Consider the following 22,500-nt stretch of genomic DNA (forward strand, 5'->3'; position numbering starts at 1 on the left):
GGTGCTTGAATAACAATTTTTCGAAGAGGGTCCAATCATAGACCCGCCTTATATCGAATTCCACTTTACAACAAATGGTGATATAGTAAAGTTCCAGTGCATTACAACTTTTATTAAAAGAGTACCCATGTGTATGAGAGCTACTTTATGAGCCAGCATACATCAAAAACATAAAAGACAATTCTAGGGTGACATTTTCTTGCTTCTGAGTTGTAACATTTTGCATGCATGGGCAAAGAACACTGAAATCCCCCAAATGTCTCTATTGTGTCAAGCTACTATAAAGTCAGCTCTAATCTCTCAATTCACGGTATAGATTACTCCCAAGGGATAAGTTAGACACTTTGGGAAGTGCCCATTACAATGACATTAATGCACTCTATGGGGGTAAATCATGAAATTATACCAAAGAAGATATAAATAAAAAGCCGAGAGAAGAATATGCCATTGATATTTGATGAAACTTAAGGATTTTTCTTAATTTTTTTTTTTTGTCAACAGAAAGTTATGCTATAATTTAAAATGCTGTCTTTTAGGTATAAAGAAAGAAGTTTTATTTCAACTTCCTAGACTTCTGTCAACATAGTTTAATGCCACTTTCCAGTATGCTGAAAGTTAACTTCATGCTTAAGTGAATAATATAAAGTAGCATATGAACTAAAAAAGTAGAATTAACTGTTCATATATCTATTAAATCGCTTATTAGCGATGTTATTTTATGTCATATTTTAGAGTGACATTTTCACTAATTTAAAAACTATCATGCCCTATTCAAAGTATGATAAGGCATATATAATAAGAACACCTATAATTTGATTAAAAATACATATATGTGTATATGTGAATTATTTCAGACTAGGATTCAGGTTTAAAATATATTCACAAAGGAGCCATTAGATATCAATTCAGTTATACAACCACTTAGACTAATTTTTTTCCACTGAATTAACTAGTTATTTTCACTGAAAAAATGAAATCAACCAGTTGTTAAAATATGATGTGAAAACTAGGATTTGAAAACATTTATTATTACGTGAATATTCCTGAAGCATCCTTTACATACAAAATATAAAAAATAAATGACATAATTTAAAGTGATTACTTATTTAAGGTCCTAGTAGTGGCTTTACAATATGACATTTTTATATAATTGTGGACCCAAGTTAAAGGAGAGACTTTTGCACTTCCAAGTCTAATCTATGAATCTAAATATTCTAAAGATAACTAAATTTTAGTAATGGATTACACATAAACAGAGATAGAGACTAGGCTCCAAAATTGGTACAGTATCCCCTATATATAATTAAGTTTTGACAATGACTTGAGAATGTACAAGTGATCAAACTTCAATGGCATAATATTTTGATTCCTTTATTCTGAAGCCATTTAGTCATTTGTTTGCACAGTTCATTTCTGTATTCACAAGCCTCAAAATTTTCCTTATACCAAAGGAGACCATTTTAAGAGGACCTATCTATTTTGAATCTAAAATTTCTATTGCTGAAAAAAGCAACATGTATGATGAATAATACTAGGAAAGGAACCCACAAAAAAACATTGTATTATTTCTACTGAATTTGCAACCTACTTCATTTGGCAAGAATATTTATTTTGTTTATGAATACCAATTTCCTTTGGCCACTTTTTCATTGCAGGGATAAAATGAGACAGACAAAAAAATGACATTGAGTCTGGCTGGTCTTTTGTGTGTGTGTGTGGGAAACCATCACATTTCAAAGCACTTCCCCCCCCCCCCTCTTTTTTTTCCTACTTCCCTTGAGACATCCCTTTGGTTTTTGAACAAGCTTGACTTTTGAGCCAGAAATGATTCAAAATTCATACGGTGCTTTTCTAACTAATTCTTGGACCTGGTAATTTGATACCTGGTGAATCTCCATCTTTGATACTTGTACTGTAATACTATTTGATCTGATATTTCCCAGATCAAATATTCATCAATTGGTGAAATCAATTAAATGCAATCCAACAACTGAATATGGACATAGGGCAATAATCCTTTTACCTTGCACACTTCACTGCCACAGGCAACCATCTTCATCCGTGGGGTCCCTTATTTGTAGAAATAGGAACAACACTGTCTATAGATCTGTCCCGATAACTTGAGTGTGTATATAAATCATTTTATACATGTATAAATCAGGTCTCTATTAATTCGAAGATCTATTACCCAGCTCTAAATCTATGGTTCCTTGAAATGCCTAGTATTATTGGCCAAAGACCAAGATCTTATTTTAGACTGTTAGCTTCTAAATGTTGGGATCATAAATTACTTATTATTACATCTTTCCTGGTGCCTAGTTCAGTGAATTGCACATTTTAGGTGAATTAGGTTTTTGGTAGACAATAAGCTCCTTGAGGGCAGGGGCTGTTTTTCATTTTTATTTTTATTCCAAGCATATGACACTGTGTACCTACTAGGTAAAACACATGTTTGATTTTAATTTAGTACATATAAAATTAATGAATCAAGAGTTTCCTTTATTAATAAACTTAATGAAATTTATTCAGGTTAATAATGACTGCTAGAACCAGATTGTATCAATATAGAATTGGGGATTCTTAATCTGGACTACTTGAACTTGAAAGTATGTTTTCTGGATAAATATTTCAATATGATTGATTTTTGAGGGTAATTTTAAAGAAACTATTAATCGATGGAGTCTGTAGGACTCATCAGACTGCCAAAGGGGTCCATGACACACACAAAACTCTTGGTTTAGAAGGCCAAGTACTATGCTCCCATAGGTCTAATAAAAAGAATATAAAAGCAATAATACACATATTTTTTGCATATCACCAATATTAGGCAGCAATTCATGTCCATTTACCAAAAAAACTTATTAGTGTCTTTATTTTAAAACATTTTATTTCTCTATTAAGTACTATGTCAACAAAATAGAAATAAATGTCATGAAAAGCTTAAGTAGATTGGGGAAGCAATATGGCTATGGAAGATGCATAGACTATATTCAATTCAAATTGATATACATTTATTAAGTGATGATTAATAGTTCACAGAGCACCATGGTACTTTCTGAGATAAAGTATCTAGAAAAAAGCACAGTACCTACCTTGTTGTGGTACTTGTCATTTATTTAAAGGGATCCTATATTAGATTTAGAGCTCAAAGGGCCATTAGGGACCACTGAATTCTAACCACTTTCATGGTAGATAACTTGAGAAGCAAAATGAAACAAGAAACAACTGTATCTTTTAATTATATATATTTAGTGCTTTTTCCTCACAACCTGATCATGCAAAAATTTATTTTTAAATAACTTATAATCTAGTTATTTTACCCTAAGTTAGGTAAGCAACTCATTTATTTACATGGTAAATATTTTAAAGTTTAGAAACTTTAAGTGATAAATAAATGTCCATGTATTTAATTGTAATGCATATATACATAATTATAATCTAGATTTCAACTGAGGGAGTGAAGTCATTTGGAACTGAGAGGAGTCAGGCAGGCCTCCTGGAAGAAGGTACATGAGTTAGGCTTTAAAGCTGGATAGAAATTCAATAAAGCTGTGAGCAAAGGCATGGAGGTTGAAGAGTGACATTTTCATGGAACAGAATGATGTTTGTTTAGAACATAGTGTAGAAGGAGATATGGATTGGATGAAGCCAGAAAAGCCTACAGATTGTGGTGGGCTTTGAATTACTAGGTAAAAGTTTTACTTGGTAAGTAATAAGTTCTCTAAGCAGTGGATTTGCATGGTGAGATCAATTCTTAAGGAAGATTAGTCTAGGAAAACTGAAAAATGGGATGGGAGGTTTGTGAAACAAGGTAGGAAAATCTATTATGAAGACACTGTAATAGTCTACACTGAGTGAGTAGCACTAGGGTGGTGGTAATGGGAATAGATTAAATAATTGTATCCAATTCATTTATAATTTTCATAATCAATTAGTTCCATTTGCATCAGATTTCTCACTTGAGGATGTCAACAGGCCCTGAAGATTTTACTTAGTCATGTAGTGTGCCCAATTCCTGAACGGAGATCACAGACGCTACCTTTCCCCAGATTTTGGAAATTTAAGGATCGATACTACGAAACAACAAAATTCCTCTTTATTTCAAATGAAGTCCATTTAAAGTATTTGAGAAAAGCAATGGCTCATCTCAGCACTGCTCAATTTATTAAATTCTAGAGGTGTAATTTGTTGGTGCATGAGTAGTTAACCAATTAAGTATTTGGCTAAGAAAAAAAATCCTAGTAACAATAAAACATGAACCTGAGAGGCGAATAAAAATTCATTCAAAATATAGGACCCATTTCTCTCCAAAGATTGACTCTCTATAGTGCCTCCCCATTTTGCCTACTTTTCCTCCATATTAGAAATAGTAAGTCATCTATTTCAAGGGCCAATCATATTTTATATATTTTATTTTTTCACTTCTTTCATTAAAAGAAAGAAAAATCAAATTGTTCTTTGGATTTAGTTTATCATTGGGCATTATTATTACTATATTACAAGTGCTGCATTCAAAGCAAGTAATGAGATATAATTTGGCATTACTAATTCTATAGCCATGCAATCAAATTAAATGCTAAAATACTTAAGTCATGAAATAGAAAAGTACAATATGACACTGTTGTATTATTAAAATGGATCTGGGGGATTCATATGCATCTGGGAATAATTCTATGACAAAATTCTATGTCAAAGATCCAGGGTGGGTCTCTCATAATTCTTTTGATGTCAAATAAGTAAGAACCTTTCTACTCAAAAAGGAAAGTACATTTCAGCGCAGGGAAATCTCCCCTCAGAATGCTCAGCACCTCTGGTCCACAAATTTGTTTCCATCAGTGATTCATTTATTGTCATCATCATATTCACCAATAAACAGATTTTTCTAGAGGATCACAAATTACTTTGGGCTTATGAAAATTTTCATTGGACAAAACTTTAAAGAGAATAGTTGAAATTCAGAATAAAAGCTTCAGAGTAGCTCTATGTAAGCCAGTCTTGTTAAAAAGTGATTATTTTGGCATCTTATAGATTGACCTGCCCTTCTCTTTTAAAGTATGTTGCCTGTGTTCATAATGATGTATTTTTAAGTTTCACATGATGGCCTGGATCACCTCTCATGTGAAATTGTCCTCATCCATTAATATAGGATTCCGACAGAGTTGGGACTATAGCAAAGTGCCTGCTATGTGCCAGGTACTGAACTAAGTACTGGGGTTACAAAAAAGAGGTGAAAGACAGTTGCTGCTGGGAAAACAATAGGTGCCTCATAGATGCTTATTGATTAATCAAGTTATATGATATATTAGGACAGATTAGATTGAAAGAATGAAGTAGGAACAATTCTTGTCATTCTATGAAAATAATTCCTGGCTACGAGTGGCAATATGATGCCATCTTATGTTACTGAAGGAGTTTTTTTTTTCTTTATATGATGCTGTAGAAGAATTAATAAATGCTGGATATGGAACCAGGGGGACCTGGGTTCAGATCCTGGCTCTAACAATATTATGTGATCTCAGGAAGCCATTTACTCTCTGTACTTGCTCTTTGTGGTGTTCCATTTCTTTATCTGTAAATTGGGAATCATACTGGAATTGTCTATCTCCCAGGGCTGTTGTCAGGAAGTGCTTTGCAAATGTATGTTGCATACATGCAATAAATTATTTATTATTATTGTTGTCATATATGTCCTGGTCTTTTAAAGCTATTTCCAATTGTATCATTTTATTTTCTTAGCCTGTTTCCTCATCTATAAAATGCAGATAAATTGTAGAGTTATTGTGAAGAACAAATGAGATGATGGAGATGAAGTTCTTTTCAAACTCTAAAGTGACATATAAATGTCCAGATTGTTCTATCATTCTATTTGCTTAAGCTTGATATTCTACCAATTTTGAAAAAATCCAAAATAATTTAAAGATTAAAATAGTACAAGATCAAGCATTTTGCTGGCATTTAAGACCTCCACAATTTGGCAACAACCAGTCTTATCTCCCACTTTTCTTCATGAGTCTTAAACTCTAGCTATACTAAACTACTCAATGATTCTCCAAAGAGTCATTATGACCACATTTTCATGTGTTTTCTCACATGCCCCTTCTACTAGAAAGCCTGTTCAATTCCTAAACATCCTTCTACACACTCCAAATAAAAGTAATTTTTATCTTCTCTGAATTTCTATAGCACTTTGTTTATTCACCTTGTTATTTATTGCACATTGACAATTCATCTTTTACTCATAATTATTGTGTATGTGTGTTATCTCCTTCACTAGACTATGGGGACTATTTCTTATTTCTAATTGCATTCCTTTTAGCTGTGTGCCCTAGTTGATTTTAAGTAACCAATAAATATCTAAAGAATGAGGAAGGAAACAGTATCTAAGCAGTCCAAAGTGAGCAGTAGTAGATGAGAAGAGGTTTAAAAATTGACCACATTACAAGACTGGGGGAGGGAGGGATGGAGTTCATTAGGCTCTCAGATCCCCGGTACCTACTGCATGAAGGAAAATCATATGAGCCTTTTTGCAGAAACAAATTATTTTTTTCTATAATACTCAAGAACAAACTAATAATCACAAAATGGGAATCTTTATAAACATATACATTTACTACCTACTTGGCTATAAAGCAGATTATAAATCTGCTTGTTTGAGCTATCCCTATATTTTGGTAAGGGAAGTAGAGGATTATTTAAAATTGGAGATCTCCTAGTTTTGAGTTTTAATTTGTTCCAGAAAGCAAGTAATACATTGATGCCATTGTACTGAAGAGAACAACTAAATATGTCTACTATGATCAGTACGTTTATTGTTGTTGTTTTTAAACTGGCAAAACCAGCTATATTCTTTTGAGTGGAATTTGGAAAAAAAAAGTTTCAGCACTCTAAAAAATTTAATTTGCCACCTGGTGACTTGCAATCATTATTTCAAACTAAAGAACCATAACCTGAGAAGATAAGAGATGACCTCTCAGGTTCCCTCTGCTCCAGATTTATGATCCTACAACTTGCTTATAGACACATAGCTCAAGAGTCAAAAGAGGAAAAGAAGAAAATAAGCAATTCATTTTTGTAGTCTATTTGACAGTCTAGGTATGGCAATAGTGTATACCCCAAACAGACAATGAGCTAGCTACATTAATACACTGGATTCCCCACCTAAAGACATGAATTGCCTCTTTGTTGTGAAATTTATAAGGACCCAAGGCACCAATGAAAGCTGAAGGAAATGCTAATGTTTGTTCACACCCTAAAGCAAAAGAGGAAAATTATAATGTGAAAGTTTATCTTTTTAGATTGTGGTCACACAGTAGATTCCCTGAAGGAATGCAAATCTTCATTTTCTTCTTTCTCAAGATTAAGTAAAAAGTCTTACCAACTGTTAGCATTTTCTTTAGGATGCGAGTATCTTATGACTTAAGGTCTAATATATGGATGATTTTAATATGTTTTTAACTGATACATAGCCAGAATATGGAATCACAACATTTTTACATTCCCAGATGTCTAGATAGTTTCAAGTATAATTGTTTAAACATCTGTACACAATGGCTATTTAATGAAAAGGTCATTAGTATGGTAAAGTAAGGAGAGTTAGTGAAACATTTAAGATACCAATAGAAATGACTATAACACTGAAGTTGTCTGCCCTTCAACATTGTTCAAATCACACTGGCAATTCAAGAAGAATGAACAGCTAATATTAGCCACTAAATTCTACTTAGTGTAAATCTATTGCAGCAGTAATTTGTAAATGTCTTCCAGCTTTCTAATTAATTAAAAAAATTAAAAAAAAAAAAACAGGTTTATCTAGATAGGAGAGGGATAGGGATGGACCAGAAGTAAATCTGTGATTTCCTTTGTTATAGTGTTCCCAGTTGAAGAAACTCCTTTTACCAGTGTAGGTTAACAAATTCCCTGAGAAGATAAACAAATTTATCTTAGAGAATAGTCTAAAGCATTGATAAGCTAGGTGACATCCTCAGCCAGGATGTGACAGAGAGAAGACTTGACCTTGTTTTACTTACTTTGATGCCTTCTCTCTATCCACTATACCACACTGCTAAGGGTTCAGGTAACCTTTATTATATCAGGAATTTGAAAAACTACTCTTTCGATATCTTCAATGCATTTCAAATAGAGACTTTTGTCTCTATTTTCATAAACTGGTAGTTCTCTAACATCTTTAGGGAAAGTTAAAGCATCAGTTGAGTTTTTTTTTTTTAAACCCTTGTACTTCGGTGTATTGTCTCATAGGTGGAAGATTGGTAAGGGTGGGCAATGGGGGTCAAGTGACTTGCCCAGGGTCACACAGCTGGGAAGTGGCTGAGGCCAGATTTGAACCTAGGACCTCCCGTCTCTAGGCCTGACTCTCACTCCACTGAGCTACCCAGCTGCCCCAGTTGAGTTTTAATATGTAAATTGATTTCAAATGAAATAATATTTCATTGACATTATATAAGCATGAAAATATATGAATGTAACCATTAGGTAATAGTTTTATCATTTGATGTTTTTAATATAAAGACATCATACTGCATTTGTACAAAATATGTCTTCTATTCAAATATAATTGTTCTATATCACTTTTTTAAGTTGCTTATTTTTATTGCTCCTGGTATTTTTTAATTTATATGGATTATACTACACATAGCTACTTCTAGAAAATGTTTGTAATTTATGTAGTTATAACATCTCAGAGTTAGAACAGACATCTTCCAACTCCTATCCAGATTCTTGTGCTTGTTCCCCTAAACTGTTTAACATTCATATTTTATACAGCATCATAGTTTTACATAATACTTTTACATCTTTTGTTTCATTTTAACCCTACAAATCTCTGAAATATATATATATATATATATATATATATATATATATATATATATATAGTAATAGAGCTAAGGAAAAGTAGAAAAAGTTGGGTGATTTATGGAAAAAGACGCTGAGTTAGTAAATGGTGGAATTTACTTGAATTGTAGGTTCTCCTCTTAACTCCCTAACTACATTTTATGATATTGGGCAGTCCATCAATCAGTAATCAATTATCATGTGCTGAATATTTGTCAGGTACTCTGCTAAGTGCAGTTATCATAGACATCTATGTCTGATTACTTAAATAGATTCCATTAGTTTGTACTAACTCACTCCAGTGCCCAGCACAGTGTCCACTATTTAAATAAGATATGTCTGGTGATCCATCCACTATACTTTGCTGCAAAATTTCTTAATGTATTATATGATTATAAAAGACCAATTTTATATATCACTTTATAGTTAAATAGTAATATTTTAATGTATAGAGTATAAACTTTTATAGATTAAAATTTTGTCCCTGTTTTTTAAAAGGAAGTTGTAAACAAAATAATTAAAATGGGTAAACTTTAAAAAGCTTTTAAAATGTAAAATATGAAATTGATTTTTTGAAGAAATATTTTGTTACTTACAAATGAGAATCACACTGATTAAATATCCTATTAATAATTCATCCTATTTAAATAATTAAAATATATAGCTTTAATACTAAGCTTTCTTTTGTCTGATTATAATTTATTTTACCTATAAATAGGCCCCACTTTCTGATAATTTTAGACAAATTTCAGGAAATTTAAAATTTTTCTGATTTTTAAAAGTGTTATAGTAGACAGAGCACTGCCTTTGGAGTCAGAGGACTAAACCTTCTGCTCCTCCCTAACAATTAACTGCCAGTGTCACCTTATGTGAGATTGGGCCAGATATTGTATGAAATTATTTGCAACTTTGAATCTATGATCTTAACATAACATTTATGTATTCTGAAAATAGAAATAGTAATTCTTATTTTTATTAACTGAGAAATACTAGAACACATCTCTGTAACTAATAAGGACTAAATCTGTATTTGCTTTTAGACCTTTAAAGGTTGTTTTCCATACCATTTACTAATATTTATATAAATTCATAAAAATTTTTTTTCTTTCCTATAGTCCAACAGGAGACATTTTCACATTCCTTCTCTTCAGCATATGAAAGAAAGCTCTTTAGAGATGTAGGAGGACAAACCCAACTTGGAGCTTTAGATGAGGAAGGAATAAATATTCTAACCATGACTAAATATAAAAAGTACTTGCATTTGACAGTTTATGATAGTTTAGATAGCTACTAGGCTGAATGTCTCTCTCTTTCAAAATGAACATCTACTTCCCTCTTCCTGTGTCCAAGCCAATTCTACTTAAAAATAAAATTACATTATTATTACGCTATCAAACCACCATTTCTGTGTGCTTCTACAACCAAATAGGAAAAATATACACCTATATATAATTCTGATTTATCTAGGATAGCCTTATATTGGATAGAGCTGTTTTTACTCTAAATGCCACTGCTATTTATTATGTAATTATAGAATAACATTATTCAGAATATTAGTATTTAAAGCCTGAAAATAAAATTTCTTCTAACTACATGATACCAATCTTAATGATGTGTCTTTAATCTTAATCTATACCCCAGTGGACCTGTCCAAAGATAGAGTTCCATTTGAAGTCAATGGATCGTCTCCCGTTGCAGTGAATCAGCAAAGGAAATTAGGTTAATTAAAAATAGTTTTATGCACTGTCATTATATGGATATTTCCATAGGAGTCTATCTTCAGAATAAGACTAAAATTCATTAAAATTTAAGTAACATTTTCGAAAATTAGAGGATTAATGGGAACTAAATTGAAACAGTCAGATTCTTTTAGTAGGAAACAAAATATACCAGAAGTTTATTTGACAAGTCTTCTAGTTTTACTGCAGAATTTTGATTTGCAAAGTGATAGAAGTCATCCAGAGAGTAAAGCTGAATGTGACTCACTGTAACTCTAACATAATGCAACTGCCTTGTAGGCATGAATCTAATGAATATGCTGCCCATTGTTGCAAGTTAGAATTCTGATGAGACACCATACCTTTCTGAATTCCATCTTTTCACTTGTAAAGGATAGATCTTAATATTATCAATTAGGCAATATTAGATTTTAACGGGGAGCAATAGTTAGCTAAAAGATTTAATTTTTGGCAACTTTATTAAAATTGGAGGTTTTCTTAAGGAAAACTTAAAAGATTAATATTTCATCCTTTCTCTTTGACCTCAGTGAGTTAATTAAAGAAGGTAACTGGGTGAATACCAAGGTGCTATTTAGCCACTTTAAACAGATCTGAAGATACCATGGCATCAATCTGAGCAAATTTAGCATCAGACTTTGTCTTAAATACCTGTCTGTACTCTTACTCTTTTAAAAAATCTAAACTGTAGAGGAAAAAATAATTCATGGGATTAGAAGAAAACTACTTACAGTAACATGTTACCTTTTAGCATCAGTTCAATCAATAGTGTGCCTATTGACATCATGTATACCAGATTTAATTATTCCAAAAATAGGCTTCTTAAAAATGCAGTAATTTTATGATTGATGTCTTTGGCTGTCTTAGATTTTGTCATACTCATTTCTAAGTGAACAAGGTACTTCTTGGGGCACTGTTCTAATGGTGCACGTGGATATTACTCATTCATCAGATGTCTTTACTAGTATCTAACATGGTAGTAAACAATATATTCAAATACTAAAGAACAATCTATAGAAGTATGGTATAGTCACAATAACAATAATAATCACTAGCACTTATTAAAGGACTTTAAGACATGTTACAATTATTAATCTTATTTCATCATCCTAACAGTCCCATGTTGTTAGATGCTTTTATTGTCTCCATTTTATAGATGAGGAAAACTAATCCTGAAAAATGCTATATGACCTGCCCAGTGTCTCACAGCTAATAAACATTTTAGAAAGAAATCAGATCTTTATGATTCCAAGGCTATTTCAATCTACTACACTATCTAGTTGCTCAGGTACAGGCAAAAGAATAACATTCTTGGTCTCAGACGTTGGTTTGAGTCCCAGCTTTAGTACTTCTAGCCCCGTATCTAGTACTAAATCATTTAACTATTTGACACTTTTTTTCCTCTTTTATATAATGGTAACAATGCTTGTATTACCTCCTTTATAGGGCTTTTTTTTTCCATGAGAAAAGTACTCTGTAAACTATGAAGTGTTATATAGATGAATTATTAAGAATCAAGAATTGATTACTGTTTGATTCTTCTTATAATTGAATTTTGGTTCCAACCTGATATTTCCTCAATGTAGGAAACTCCTTATAAGGAAACTTCCCTTTATTAGTGCAAATCTGAAACTGTTCTATAGACTATAATCTAGAGTGGCCTGAGGCACCAATAGGTTGGACAGCGTCCCTAGGATCAGATGGCCACATATTTGTTAGAGGCTGAACTTGAGCCCCTATAGATAAACTTGACTCCCAGGCTGGCTGGCTCTCTATCTACTTCTCATGCTGCCTTTCTACTTTAGTGTATTTATATAAGCATGTGTCGAATAAAAGATGTGACAAGAATGGCAATAATAGTAAATTCTTAGGAAAGCATTTGACAAAGAATTTAATTACGGTAATTGGATAAGTGCCACTGTTTTCAACTCTAGGATTATACTGAGAGGAGGCATAATATGGTAAAGAGAGTTCTAAATGTTGAGCTGGGAGAGACCAGGGTTTAATTCCTTGATCTGGCACTTTAGCTGTATGATGCCAGGCAAACTATTTAGGTCCTCCAAATCTAAGTTTCCTCATATATAAAATGGGGATGACACAATACTTCAACATGCTATCTCATAGCACTATTATGAGGAAAAGTCTATAGGAGCCTCAAAGTGCTGTGTAAGTGTCAGCTATTATAGATTAGTCAATTCTATGTAACTATATTAAAGGGTCTGTAACATCTGTAAATATGCCTTTTTTCTGATCTATAGTAATAATAGAGAGTCCTTTAGTAATGCAGGGACTATTTAGGACTTAAAATTGTAAAAAAAAAATTCTATCTAGAATGCTCAAACATAATGTATTGCTTAAGGAGACCATTAACACATATGTTTCAAGAAGTTACTTGTGTTTGGTCATCCATGCCTTTAATCCTGGCTCTCAAAGAGGCTGTAATGGGTGGATCATCAAAATTTTCGAGTGCTGAGCTAAAGCCCATTGGGTATGTGCATTAAGCCTATATATATGTGGTGAAACCCTTGTTTCAAAGGGGTGGGCATCAGGCTGTCTAAGGAGAAGTGAATTGTCCCAGGTCAGAAATAGAAGGGATCAATGTTTCCGAGCCAGTCAGTTGGCATGAGCAGTCACTTCAATTCCAGCCTGACTTCAGAACCATACCACCATCACTGCAAAAGGCATAACCGAGTCACTAGGCTATATAGTCCCACCAGCTAAAAAGTTCCAAGTGTTTTGTAGTGTGTACACCTAAACTGTGGGAATGGATGTCAGAAATTAACTGTATGGCTCTAAAAAATCCTCTTAAAAACCAAGAGTCCCACAAACATACAGTCATCACAATAGGGAGACAACACTTTTTTAGCTAAAGGCACTGGACCTCTAGGAGGAAAGAACTAGAATGAATTGTTGGTGATACTGAGACTGGAATAATGAGAAAAAGAGATGGTGGGGTGGGGGAAGGATAGAGCAGTTAGTGTAGACACACACACGTAAGAGAAGATAAAAAGCTGAAATAATAAATTTCTGTGTAATTACTTTTGAAAATAGATCTTAGAGTTGAGCACAAAAGTAGCAGAATTTTGAAGTTTTGTGACTAGAAATGAACATGATATTGAAAAGGAAAGATGCCCTGCAATCTTGGCATGGTAGGAGGGATCACAGAAGATTGGAGAATACATGATGAAAATAGAAGCTGGGAAGGTATATGCCTCCCAGTTTCCAAGCTTCATCATGCAACATAGTGATTCCTGTCAACAGCAAAACAATCTAAGTTCAATCTTTTACAGAGATATAAGATCTTACATGCCACCTACCAATCTTAAGAACTCTACATATACCTACAAATATCTAGTAGAAGGAAAAACAGGTCAAATAATACAGTACGGGAGAAAGTGTGAGTGGACTTTGAGGAAAGAATGGAAGGAAATGAGTTTTAAGTACATATTATGTGTCAGGCCATTGTGCTTAGTGCTTTGAAAATATTATTTCCTTTTATTCAAAATAACCCTAAGAGTTAGGATCTATTATTAACCAAGTTCATAGAGAAGGAAACTGAGGCAGAAAGAGGATTAAGAGACTTGCTTTGAATTACACAACTAAAGAGTATCTCTGAAGGTGAGTTTGAACCGAAGACTTCTTGACTCCAGGCCCAGTGTTCTATCTACTATACCACCAGCTGTTATTTGGAATCAGAACCTTTGGTTTAATGATGTTATCTTTATGATTTTAGGCATATTGTATGACCTCTCTGGACCTTAATTTTCTACATTTGTAAAATTAGGAAGTTGGAGTTTATGACCCTTTTAGGGTCCAGATCTATAGACATTTTATTCTTGATTGTTTCCATACATTTAGGGATGGGGGTAGGGGTTTAGGGGAGCCACATGACTTGGAAGCAATTTATGTTAGAAAGAACTGACTTGGGATTTTTGGTTGACTCTAAAGTTAAGATGTCTTCAATGAGAAGAATGGCTTTTGGAAACATTAGTACAAATTTAGCTCAATAAAAGAACAGGTGATTTTCTCTCTGTACTCTGTGACAGATAATTTCTGGCATATTTAATTTATTTGTGGGTATTCCTTTTTTAGGAAGGGTATTAACAAAGAGGAGTGTATTTAAAAGAGTATGACCAGAATGATTAGGGAACTGAAAATGACATAGGAGGAGGATTGTTTCAAAGAAAGACTTAGGGGAGACATGTTGGCTGGTGAAATATTTGAAGAGCTCCCAAATAAAGGAAGTTTTGTGAAATTCAAATTATTGGGAAATTCTTCCTTAATTTGAGTAAAAATCACCTCTTCTCTGGGACAATTTGAATCAGGCTAGAATGACTGTTTTTTTTGGATAGTATAAAATAAATGTGGGGAATAGTTGTTATTCAAAGCCCCTTTGCCCCCTATAGTCTTTCCTTCTCTGTATACCAACTGATTCTTCTGCCTTGTCTCGGAACTATGGGCCAAATAAAGCCTTCTTCTGATAGGTATCCCAAATTATAAACAGTAGGTTTTCTTTCCATGATATTTACTTCTTTCATAAGCAAAATATTTATACTCAGATTCCAGAAGGGAAATCAATAACTATCAACTTCAAACCTCTTATCTAATAAGAGAAGAAGAAGAATAAAGTCCAAATAATATAGAATGATTTACTAGAAGAAAGCTCTAAGGTCAGATGAGAGAACTAGTTAAAATGATACAAAGTTAAAACATAATCTAGAGTTAACCACTGATACATAAATAAGTCTTTAATTTAAACAATATGATCCAGTCTAGTAATTATGAACTGCTAACATGAAAAGAAAAAAAAGGCTGATTTCAGTATCATTAAACTTCTCCCTTTTTTGCCTCAGATTCAGAAAACAGCGGCAGAAAAAGGTCTGAGTCTTCTATTATGAGTTCAATTTAGGGTTCTAGACAAGTGATGGGCAAACTGCAGCCCCCTGAAATGTTCTATCTGGCCTTGTGACATTATTCCTAATCTGACGAATACAATGAGTAGGATACAATACAATGAAACTTCAAGAGTTGCCTAAGAAAGAGACTGACAGATGAGCATTGCCTTTCCTTTGGCCCCCTCTTTAAAAAGTTTGCCCATCACTGGTCTAGACAATCGCTTGTTTTTTAGTGTGTGTGAATATGCCATCAATCACAGTACAGTCTTAATCTATGAGAAAAGATGGCAACTCCCATGCACTTCATCCTAAATATTAAATATAGATGGCATCTGGCTTTCCTTTTTAGAAATCTTTCCATGTCAAAATGAATTAACCTAAATAACGTTTTATTTGTAACTCTTTAATGTGCTGGAAAACTCAGCTGAATGGGTAACTAACACTCTTTAAGTACTTATTCAAGATTCAGAATTATCAAAAGTTTAGAAGAAACTAGAAAGGACATCATAACACTATCCACCTCTGATTCAATTCTCTCAAAAGAGAGTGTCTTCTCTGATTCCTGGGCAGATTTTTCGATACAATTAAGACAGCTAAAAGAGATTATTAAATAACCATCTGAATTTTGACATCACCTTTCTTACACTTCATTTTAAAAGACAGGACCACTGAAATTCTGTCATTACTAGGTGGCTCTTCAAAAAACATAAAATTATCTCCAGTTAATTCTTGTGATTTTTTTTTCCAAATGTAAAGCAGTAATAAGTAGGTAAAATATATTGTGGGAGGATTTTTGTTCACCAAAATGCCTGCAAGTGTAAAAAGTTCGAAAACCACCTTAAATTAATAATTTGTTAAAATTTATTATTTATTTGAAATATTAATATCTACTTAAATTTAAGGAGCTAAATACCTCAAGGACCTGTGATTTTCTTTAAGATGTTTCAGCTTGTCTTATAAGGTTGAATCAGAGAGATTTATCCATCCTTTTGCAGTTAGTTTCAAAGTCCAAAAAACATATGAGAGGCAACCTCCTCCTAACCCAAGGATCTAGTGCTCTCTAAACTCTCTAAATCCATCCTATCATGCCACTTTTCATCAGGGTAAGTACAATTTAAATAATGCATCATTGCATTATTTCAAGTAAGTTGATACTATTTTAGTTATTTTGGTTTCTTGGTAAAACTAACATCATACATAGTAATTTTCTTTTTCTTTCAACTATTTCTATTATCCAGAAGTAAATCTATTCAGTGAATGGAGAACATATAGTTACATGGAAAGACTGGAGTTAATGAAGGAAAGGTTAGATTTAGATAAGGAAGAGGAAAGGACAACATTGATGGCAAGATGAATTTTCCAGATGGAAACATGAAGGGCATGTGTGAGCAGGTGCTTTACGTGAAGTAGTAGGGAGACATGAGAATAGATAAAGGAGTAAGAAAAGGTTGAGAAAAATGGATGTTTCCTCCTCCCTCCCCCCAGTGTTCTTATATAATGGCTTTTTCTTTGCTTAAAAATATTTCCTAAAAATTTTACTTTTCATCCTTCCCAAACTCTTGTCACCTAACTTTACTATCAGTACTACTGATGACCCCCCTTCCTAAATATGTCATCATCTGAGAATTAACGAGACTAATGTTTAAAAAGCTCTTTGTCTAAATGTGCCTAAATATTTATTCCTTCTGATGACTTAAGTAGGCATCTTAAATATTTTGTACCTTAAGAAATATAAATAAAAATTAATGTAGAATTCCTAGTTTGTGATGATTTGACTCATTACTAGAAGACCAGGTGGAGGACATGATAGCATTTTCTTGGCTGCAACAATTAATAGTGCGTTTCTACTATGGTATGGAAGGATGATCCATTTATGCAATATGGTGTTAACTGAAAAAAAATCTTGAATCATTCAAAGAAGAATTTTAGTTTTATACTATCAGTATGTAAAAGGTTTGCTAAAATTTATTGCAAGTGTAAGCAAGATTGTAAAGAGGTATGTCAATCAATGAATGACAACACAGTTAATGATATGTATTGTTAACATTTAGTAGTAAAAGAGATTTGTCTGTTTCTTAAAGTCCCAATTGAAATTTTAATGAGAAGTTTAAAAAAAATGTTTTTTTTGAGGTAGCTAGGTGGCTCAGTAGGCAGCCAGGCCTAGAAATGGGAGGTCCTGGGTTCAAATCTTGCCTCTGACACTTCCTAGCTGTGTGACTCTGGGCAAGTCACTTAACCCTATTGCTTAGCCCCTTCTGCTCTTCTGCCTTGGAACCAATACACCGTATTGTTTCTAAAACAGAAGGTAAGGGTTAAAAAAAAGTTACTTAAGCCCCTGTGGCAGCCCAAACTAATAAAATATTTCTTTTAAAATTTCCTATAAACGTTAATCTTCATTAATTCAGACCTTCCTTCCCACTTAATAGAAATTAAAAAGTTATTCAAGTAGTAACAACACTGGGTCTTTACATACATGATACTGAGCCCATGTCCTTTTTTGGTCATATTTTTTCTGATTTCTTTATATCTAGCCTGTCATATAGAAGAGTGAGCAACAGCACACAGATAACCTCTGGGCTCCTCTGGTACCCAGAGAATCTCAAAGGATCTAGAGAAAGGTCGCTTGCATCTTGAGGAGACCCTTTATGAAGGATTTATGAGAAGAAATAGTCTTACTGAATGGGTTGGCATAGATTAGTAAATCTGTTAATCCAGAAAAAGAATCATTTATATAAGAGAACCAAACTTGACTATCCTTTTATGTTCTGATTTTAATTAACGATCCAAATATACTTTTTCTGTCTATTTAAAATCTCAAAGACCCACTATGGTAAGCTTTTTTCTTAGTAATAGCAGATTCTTTGAAGATAAGGACTGCTCTGATTTCACTAAGGCAAAACAAAACAAAATACATACTGAATTTTGTAAGACGATAAGTGACTAAGACTTGTATTAGGTTTACAGATGTAAAGTTGGAAAGGCCTTGGCTGGTGATCTGGCCCAGTTTTCTCAGATGTGGAAGCTGAGGGCCCATACAGGCTAAATGACCTCTTCAAAGTCACAACAGTACTAAGCATTAGAGGAGAAATAGGTTTTGTTTTTTTCCTGACAAATTTAAATTGTAAACTGGGGAGGAGTCTTGTCTCTCATGGAATTGCACAGAGTAGCTGAAGTATCTTTGGTGTCTTTTGCTTTGAGCAATCATTCTTTCTTTCCTCTAATAATCTTCCAATCCTGATTTGAATGTCTGAGATTTAAATGTATTTTTTAGACTTTAACATTGCCTTTCCATTTATCAGGTAATGACAACTTTATCAGCACCATATGATAATAATGACAAAGTGTATTTTAAACTTTCTAGTACTATTTTGTTAAATATTTATGTAATATTTTCAAAATTCTGATAGATGACATTTCCACAATGTTTACTAAAATTTAAATGTAACCAATATTTATGGTTGCAAAGAGGAAAGTCTCCCTCCAATTCCCCATAAATTTGTTGCATTTTCAAGTATTCTAGAATTCTTTTAGCTACAAGAACTGTGAAGTTTAATGATAAACATCTGTTAAATATCTATAAAGATGAAAATGTGAATATTAATGTAATAAGTCTTTTATATTTCATGACATTTAGAATATTTAAGATCTTTATAGTAGTAGCAGAATGAAATCCAAAGAATGACAAGATTTTTTTTTGATGGGGGTTGACAATTGGTGATAATATAGTTACAGGATATATTCCTTTATGCCTGTCATATCTATATAACACCCTATATGAGATTAATTTGTAAGTCACTTGGAAAAACTTAAGATTTGTCATTTAAATTTTTCTTTAAAAAAATTCTTTTTAGTTCTGTCCTCCAAGCTAGTCAAGATTTTCTTGAATTTGCCGCATGGTGGAAGTGGGGAAGGAAATAATAGGGATTGGGGTTAATAGTAGACAATAATACATTTCATATGTCTAATTTAAAAGAGTAGAAAATGTTCAACAGTATAATCTGCCTGGGATCTGGGGAATGAAATGGGAAAGGATGTCTCAAACTGGGAGTACACTGGTGGAGAACTCTTACCAGCATAGATAGGCAACTGTTCTATAATTTTTATTCTTATAGAAATGCCTGGCATAGTGAGTAGTTATATGTCTTTCCTGAAGCATATAGCTTAACGTGTGTGTCAGCGACTAGCTTTAAAACTAGGTCTTTGTGATTTGAAAGCCAACTCTCTTTTCACTTTACGGAACCTTAGGTTTGATATATATATTGAACATTTATAGTGAGATTCACTAAATCAATTAAGAGCTGATTTCACCAGACATTAAATATATTCTTGTATTCCTTTAAAAACATAATTTTACGAGAACTTATTTCTCTGCAATAATAGTCACAATAAAACTAATCAAATGAATAATCAAATACAAATTCTGAATTAGTAATTGCTTAATGGAAATATTATTAAAATCTAAAAATGACATAATTTAAAATAGTTAGCATTTTAGGCACTAAAATACCAAGTTTAATAAATGATTTGAATCATTAGTTTTTAAAACTGTAAGTCTGCAGATTAGTTTTCTTACCACTGGTCAACAACATATACAGTTATTTCAAAAATTAATCTATATGTCCTCTCTAGATAACGTATTAGAAATGCTCCCTTTCATATGAGCACCTCTACTGGGTGAGTTACATCAATAGCCTTTATTGTGAATGTCACTCATTTCTATAGAATTACTTAAAAAACAACACAGGATCTAACTCTTGTTTGCTCTTTAAAGTTTTATTGTCTTGGCATTTTATACAGGGAGAGAGCATTAGCATACTCAGGAGATCTGCTAAAAGTAAAAGGCCTCAAGCTACCCACTGCATGGCAGATAGGATAAAGCCCAGGATATAAAAACTTTTGTCTGATCGCTCACTTTACTTGTTTTAGAGTACTGCTACTCTCAAGAGCATATATTCATGTTCTTTCTACTTCAAGTTTTATTACTTCTTTTGTATTATTTAATACATCTAAAGACACTTCCAAAAGACAAATTTTTCCATTTTAAAAAAGTAATGGTTTGGAACCTGATAAAACACATTAATGTTCACAGTCCATTTTTTGCAAAGGTGATCGGGTAGAAGTGCTATAAAGCAATTAGGTACATGATCTTAAAGACATAATGGGTCATGGAGAATGAAATGCCAGAAAGTCAACAAAAATAATGTTCCTTTTAAAAGATGCAATGGAAGAGGGCTCATCCAAAAACCAGGCTCAGGCCCTTCACTTTTTATTCATGTATTTAAATTGGGGGGTAGGGAGGAAGGGGAAGAATAGAAGATGGGGAATAGAAGAAAAGGATGGGGAAATAAGGATGAATGTAAAAATGTCGGGGTGTGGCAATTAATTGTAAGAAACTGTCAACCAACCATTCTAAATTGAACTTTAACTCCTTATGACCACTTTACCATTTAAATTCTATTTTTAAAATATAAATTACCAAGTTGGGTATTTTTGCTACTCAGTAAACAAGAAATTGGCATATTTGACACGACTGACTAAGTCTGGGCATTCTTAAAGCTTTATACACATTTCTGAAATCCACAATACATCAATTTTTAATATTTTCACTCTCTCAGCTCCATTAAAAAGATGGTAGGGGAAAGATTTTAGAGTAATTAATGATATAGTTAGCTGCTAAATATTAATAGGAATCGTAGTCTTGCATAAAATATAACATATAAACCTTGCCAATACAGACGCACCAGTAATTAAAGTTGAATATGTAATTACACTGATTTATAAGACAGGCAAAAAGTTACACTTTACTAGCTTCTATGTAAACTGTGGCTAACAGTTAAACTTTGCATTTTACGGTTTATAAAGCTGGATACTATCTCAACTACAGTTCATATAAATGGTTTAGAGACTTGCAATCATAGTAAAAATCGCAACAACCTATTCTGAAATGAATTGTCTTATTGCACCACACGAAATCAAGCTGTGATAACGACCCATATGATCTAGACCCAGATAAGATGCAAAAGGCTTGGAACAGAGGTCAACAGCAGAATTAAGAAGTGCAGAATTCAGAAAGGCTCTATACAATAATTATAAGGCAAAGGAGCATCTAAGAGTTAATTTCAACACATTTATCATACTAAGCATGGTGTAATTGCAACTTTACTTACTTAACACTCCTCCGAACAGTAAGAAATTAGTCTGGGTTCTTCCCCAGAGGAACTCTGTTAACCAAACTTACATGTGAGGCTGAGGAGAGCAGCCTGGACTACTGTTTCCGTTACTGTCAATGTGATCCAACGAACCATTGAGGTCTTCGTGGACTGCCTGCAGTAAACCACTGGATGCGTTATTTATCAGTCCTGGGTTACTAAGCAAAGGTAAACTACTCTCTGCTAGGGCAGCCTGGGGAAATAAAAGAGACACAGTATGTGACTTTCTGAAGTTGCTTTTAAAATCGCACACACACACACACACACACACACACACACACACACACATATTTGACTTTTCTTTAAGAGCCTCAAATGACCAAACGCATATTTTGGAAGCATTTGAGGCTCGTGGTCTAAGGGTATTAAATATGTTAAGACATATAAACAATGTTTTATACTGCAAATTTGATTAATTACACTTTATCCTTCAACAGAGTGACATGTTGTGCCTTTTCACTCGGTGAAATGCTCTATGGTAACATAAGCAGTTGCTCTACTTTTCAAAAAATGACCAGAACTTAACTCAAAATAAAGAAGTCCTGACATTTGCCTCTTCTGCATAAAAATTATATATTATAATTAAACTTTAAAGTTTTTGCCACAAGCACCATGTTCCCCAACACCATGATGTGAAATCATTTATGACAGCTTGGATAAATATTAATGCAGATCCACATGCATTTGCAAAAGCTTCTATCAATCTAACATTTGCAGGAAAAACGAGTATTCCAGATTTTGCCACAGGGTGTCCTTCTTGCTTCTTCACATCAAAAGTAGCATGAATTAGAACTAGTGCTCCTTGCAGTA

General features: G+C 33.1%; 1 protein-coding gene across 14 annotated transcripts in view; it reads right to left on the minus strand.

The window, feature by feature from the left end:
• The window catches only part of FOXP2 (forkhead box P2), a 287,105-nt gene that overhangs the window by 3,621 nt on the left and 260,984 nt on the right, over nt 1-22,500 (minus strand). For all 14 annotated transcript variants that reach the window (XM_044679590.1, XM_044679589.1, XM_044679588.1 and 11 more), the window contains one exon: nt 21,720-21,883. In XM_044679590.1, the coding sequence (XP_044535525.1) occupies nt 21,720-21,883 (164 nt within the window). The remainder of the gene's footprint in view (nt 1-21,719; nt 21,884-22,500) is intronic.

Source organism: Gracilinanus agilis, chromosome 5, assembly GCF_016433145.1.
Source record: "Gracilinanus agilis isolate LMUSP501 chromosome 5, AgileGrace, whole genome shotgun sequence".
Taxonomy (NCBI): Eukaryota; Metazoa; Chordata; class Mammalia; order Didelphimorphia; family Didelphidae; genus Gracilinanus; species Gracilinanus agilis.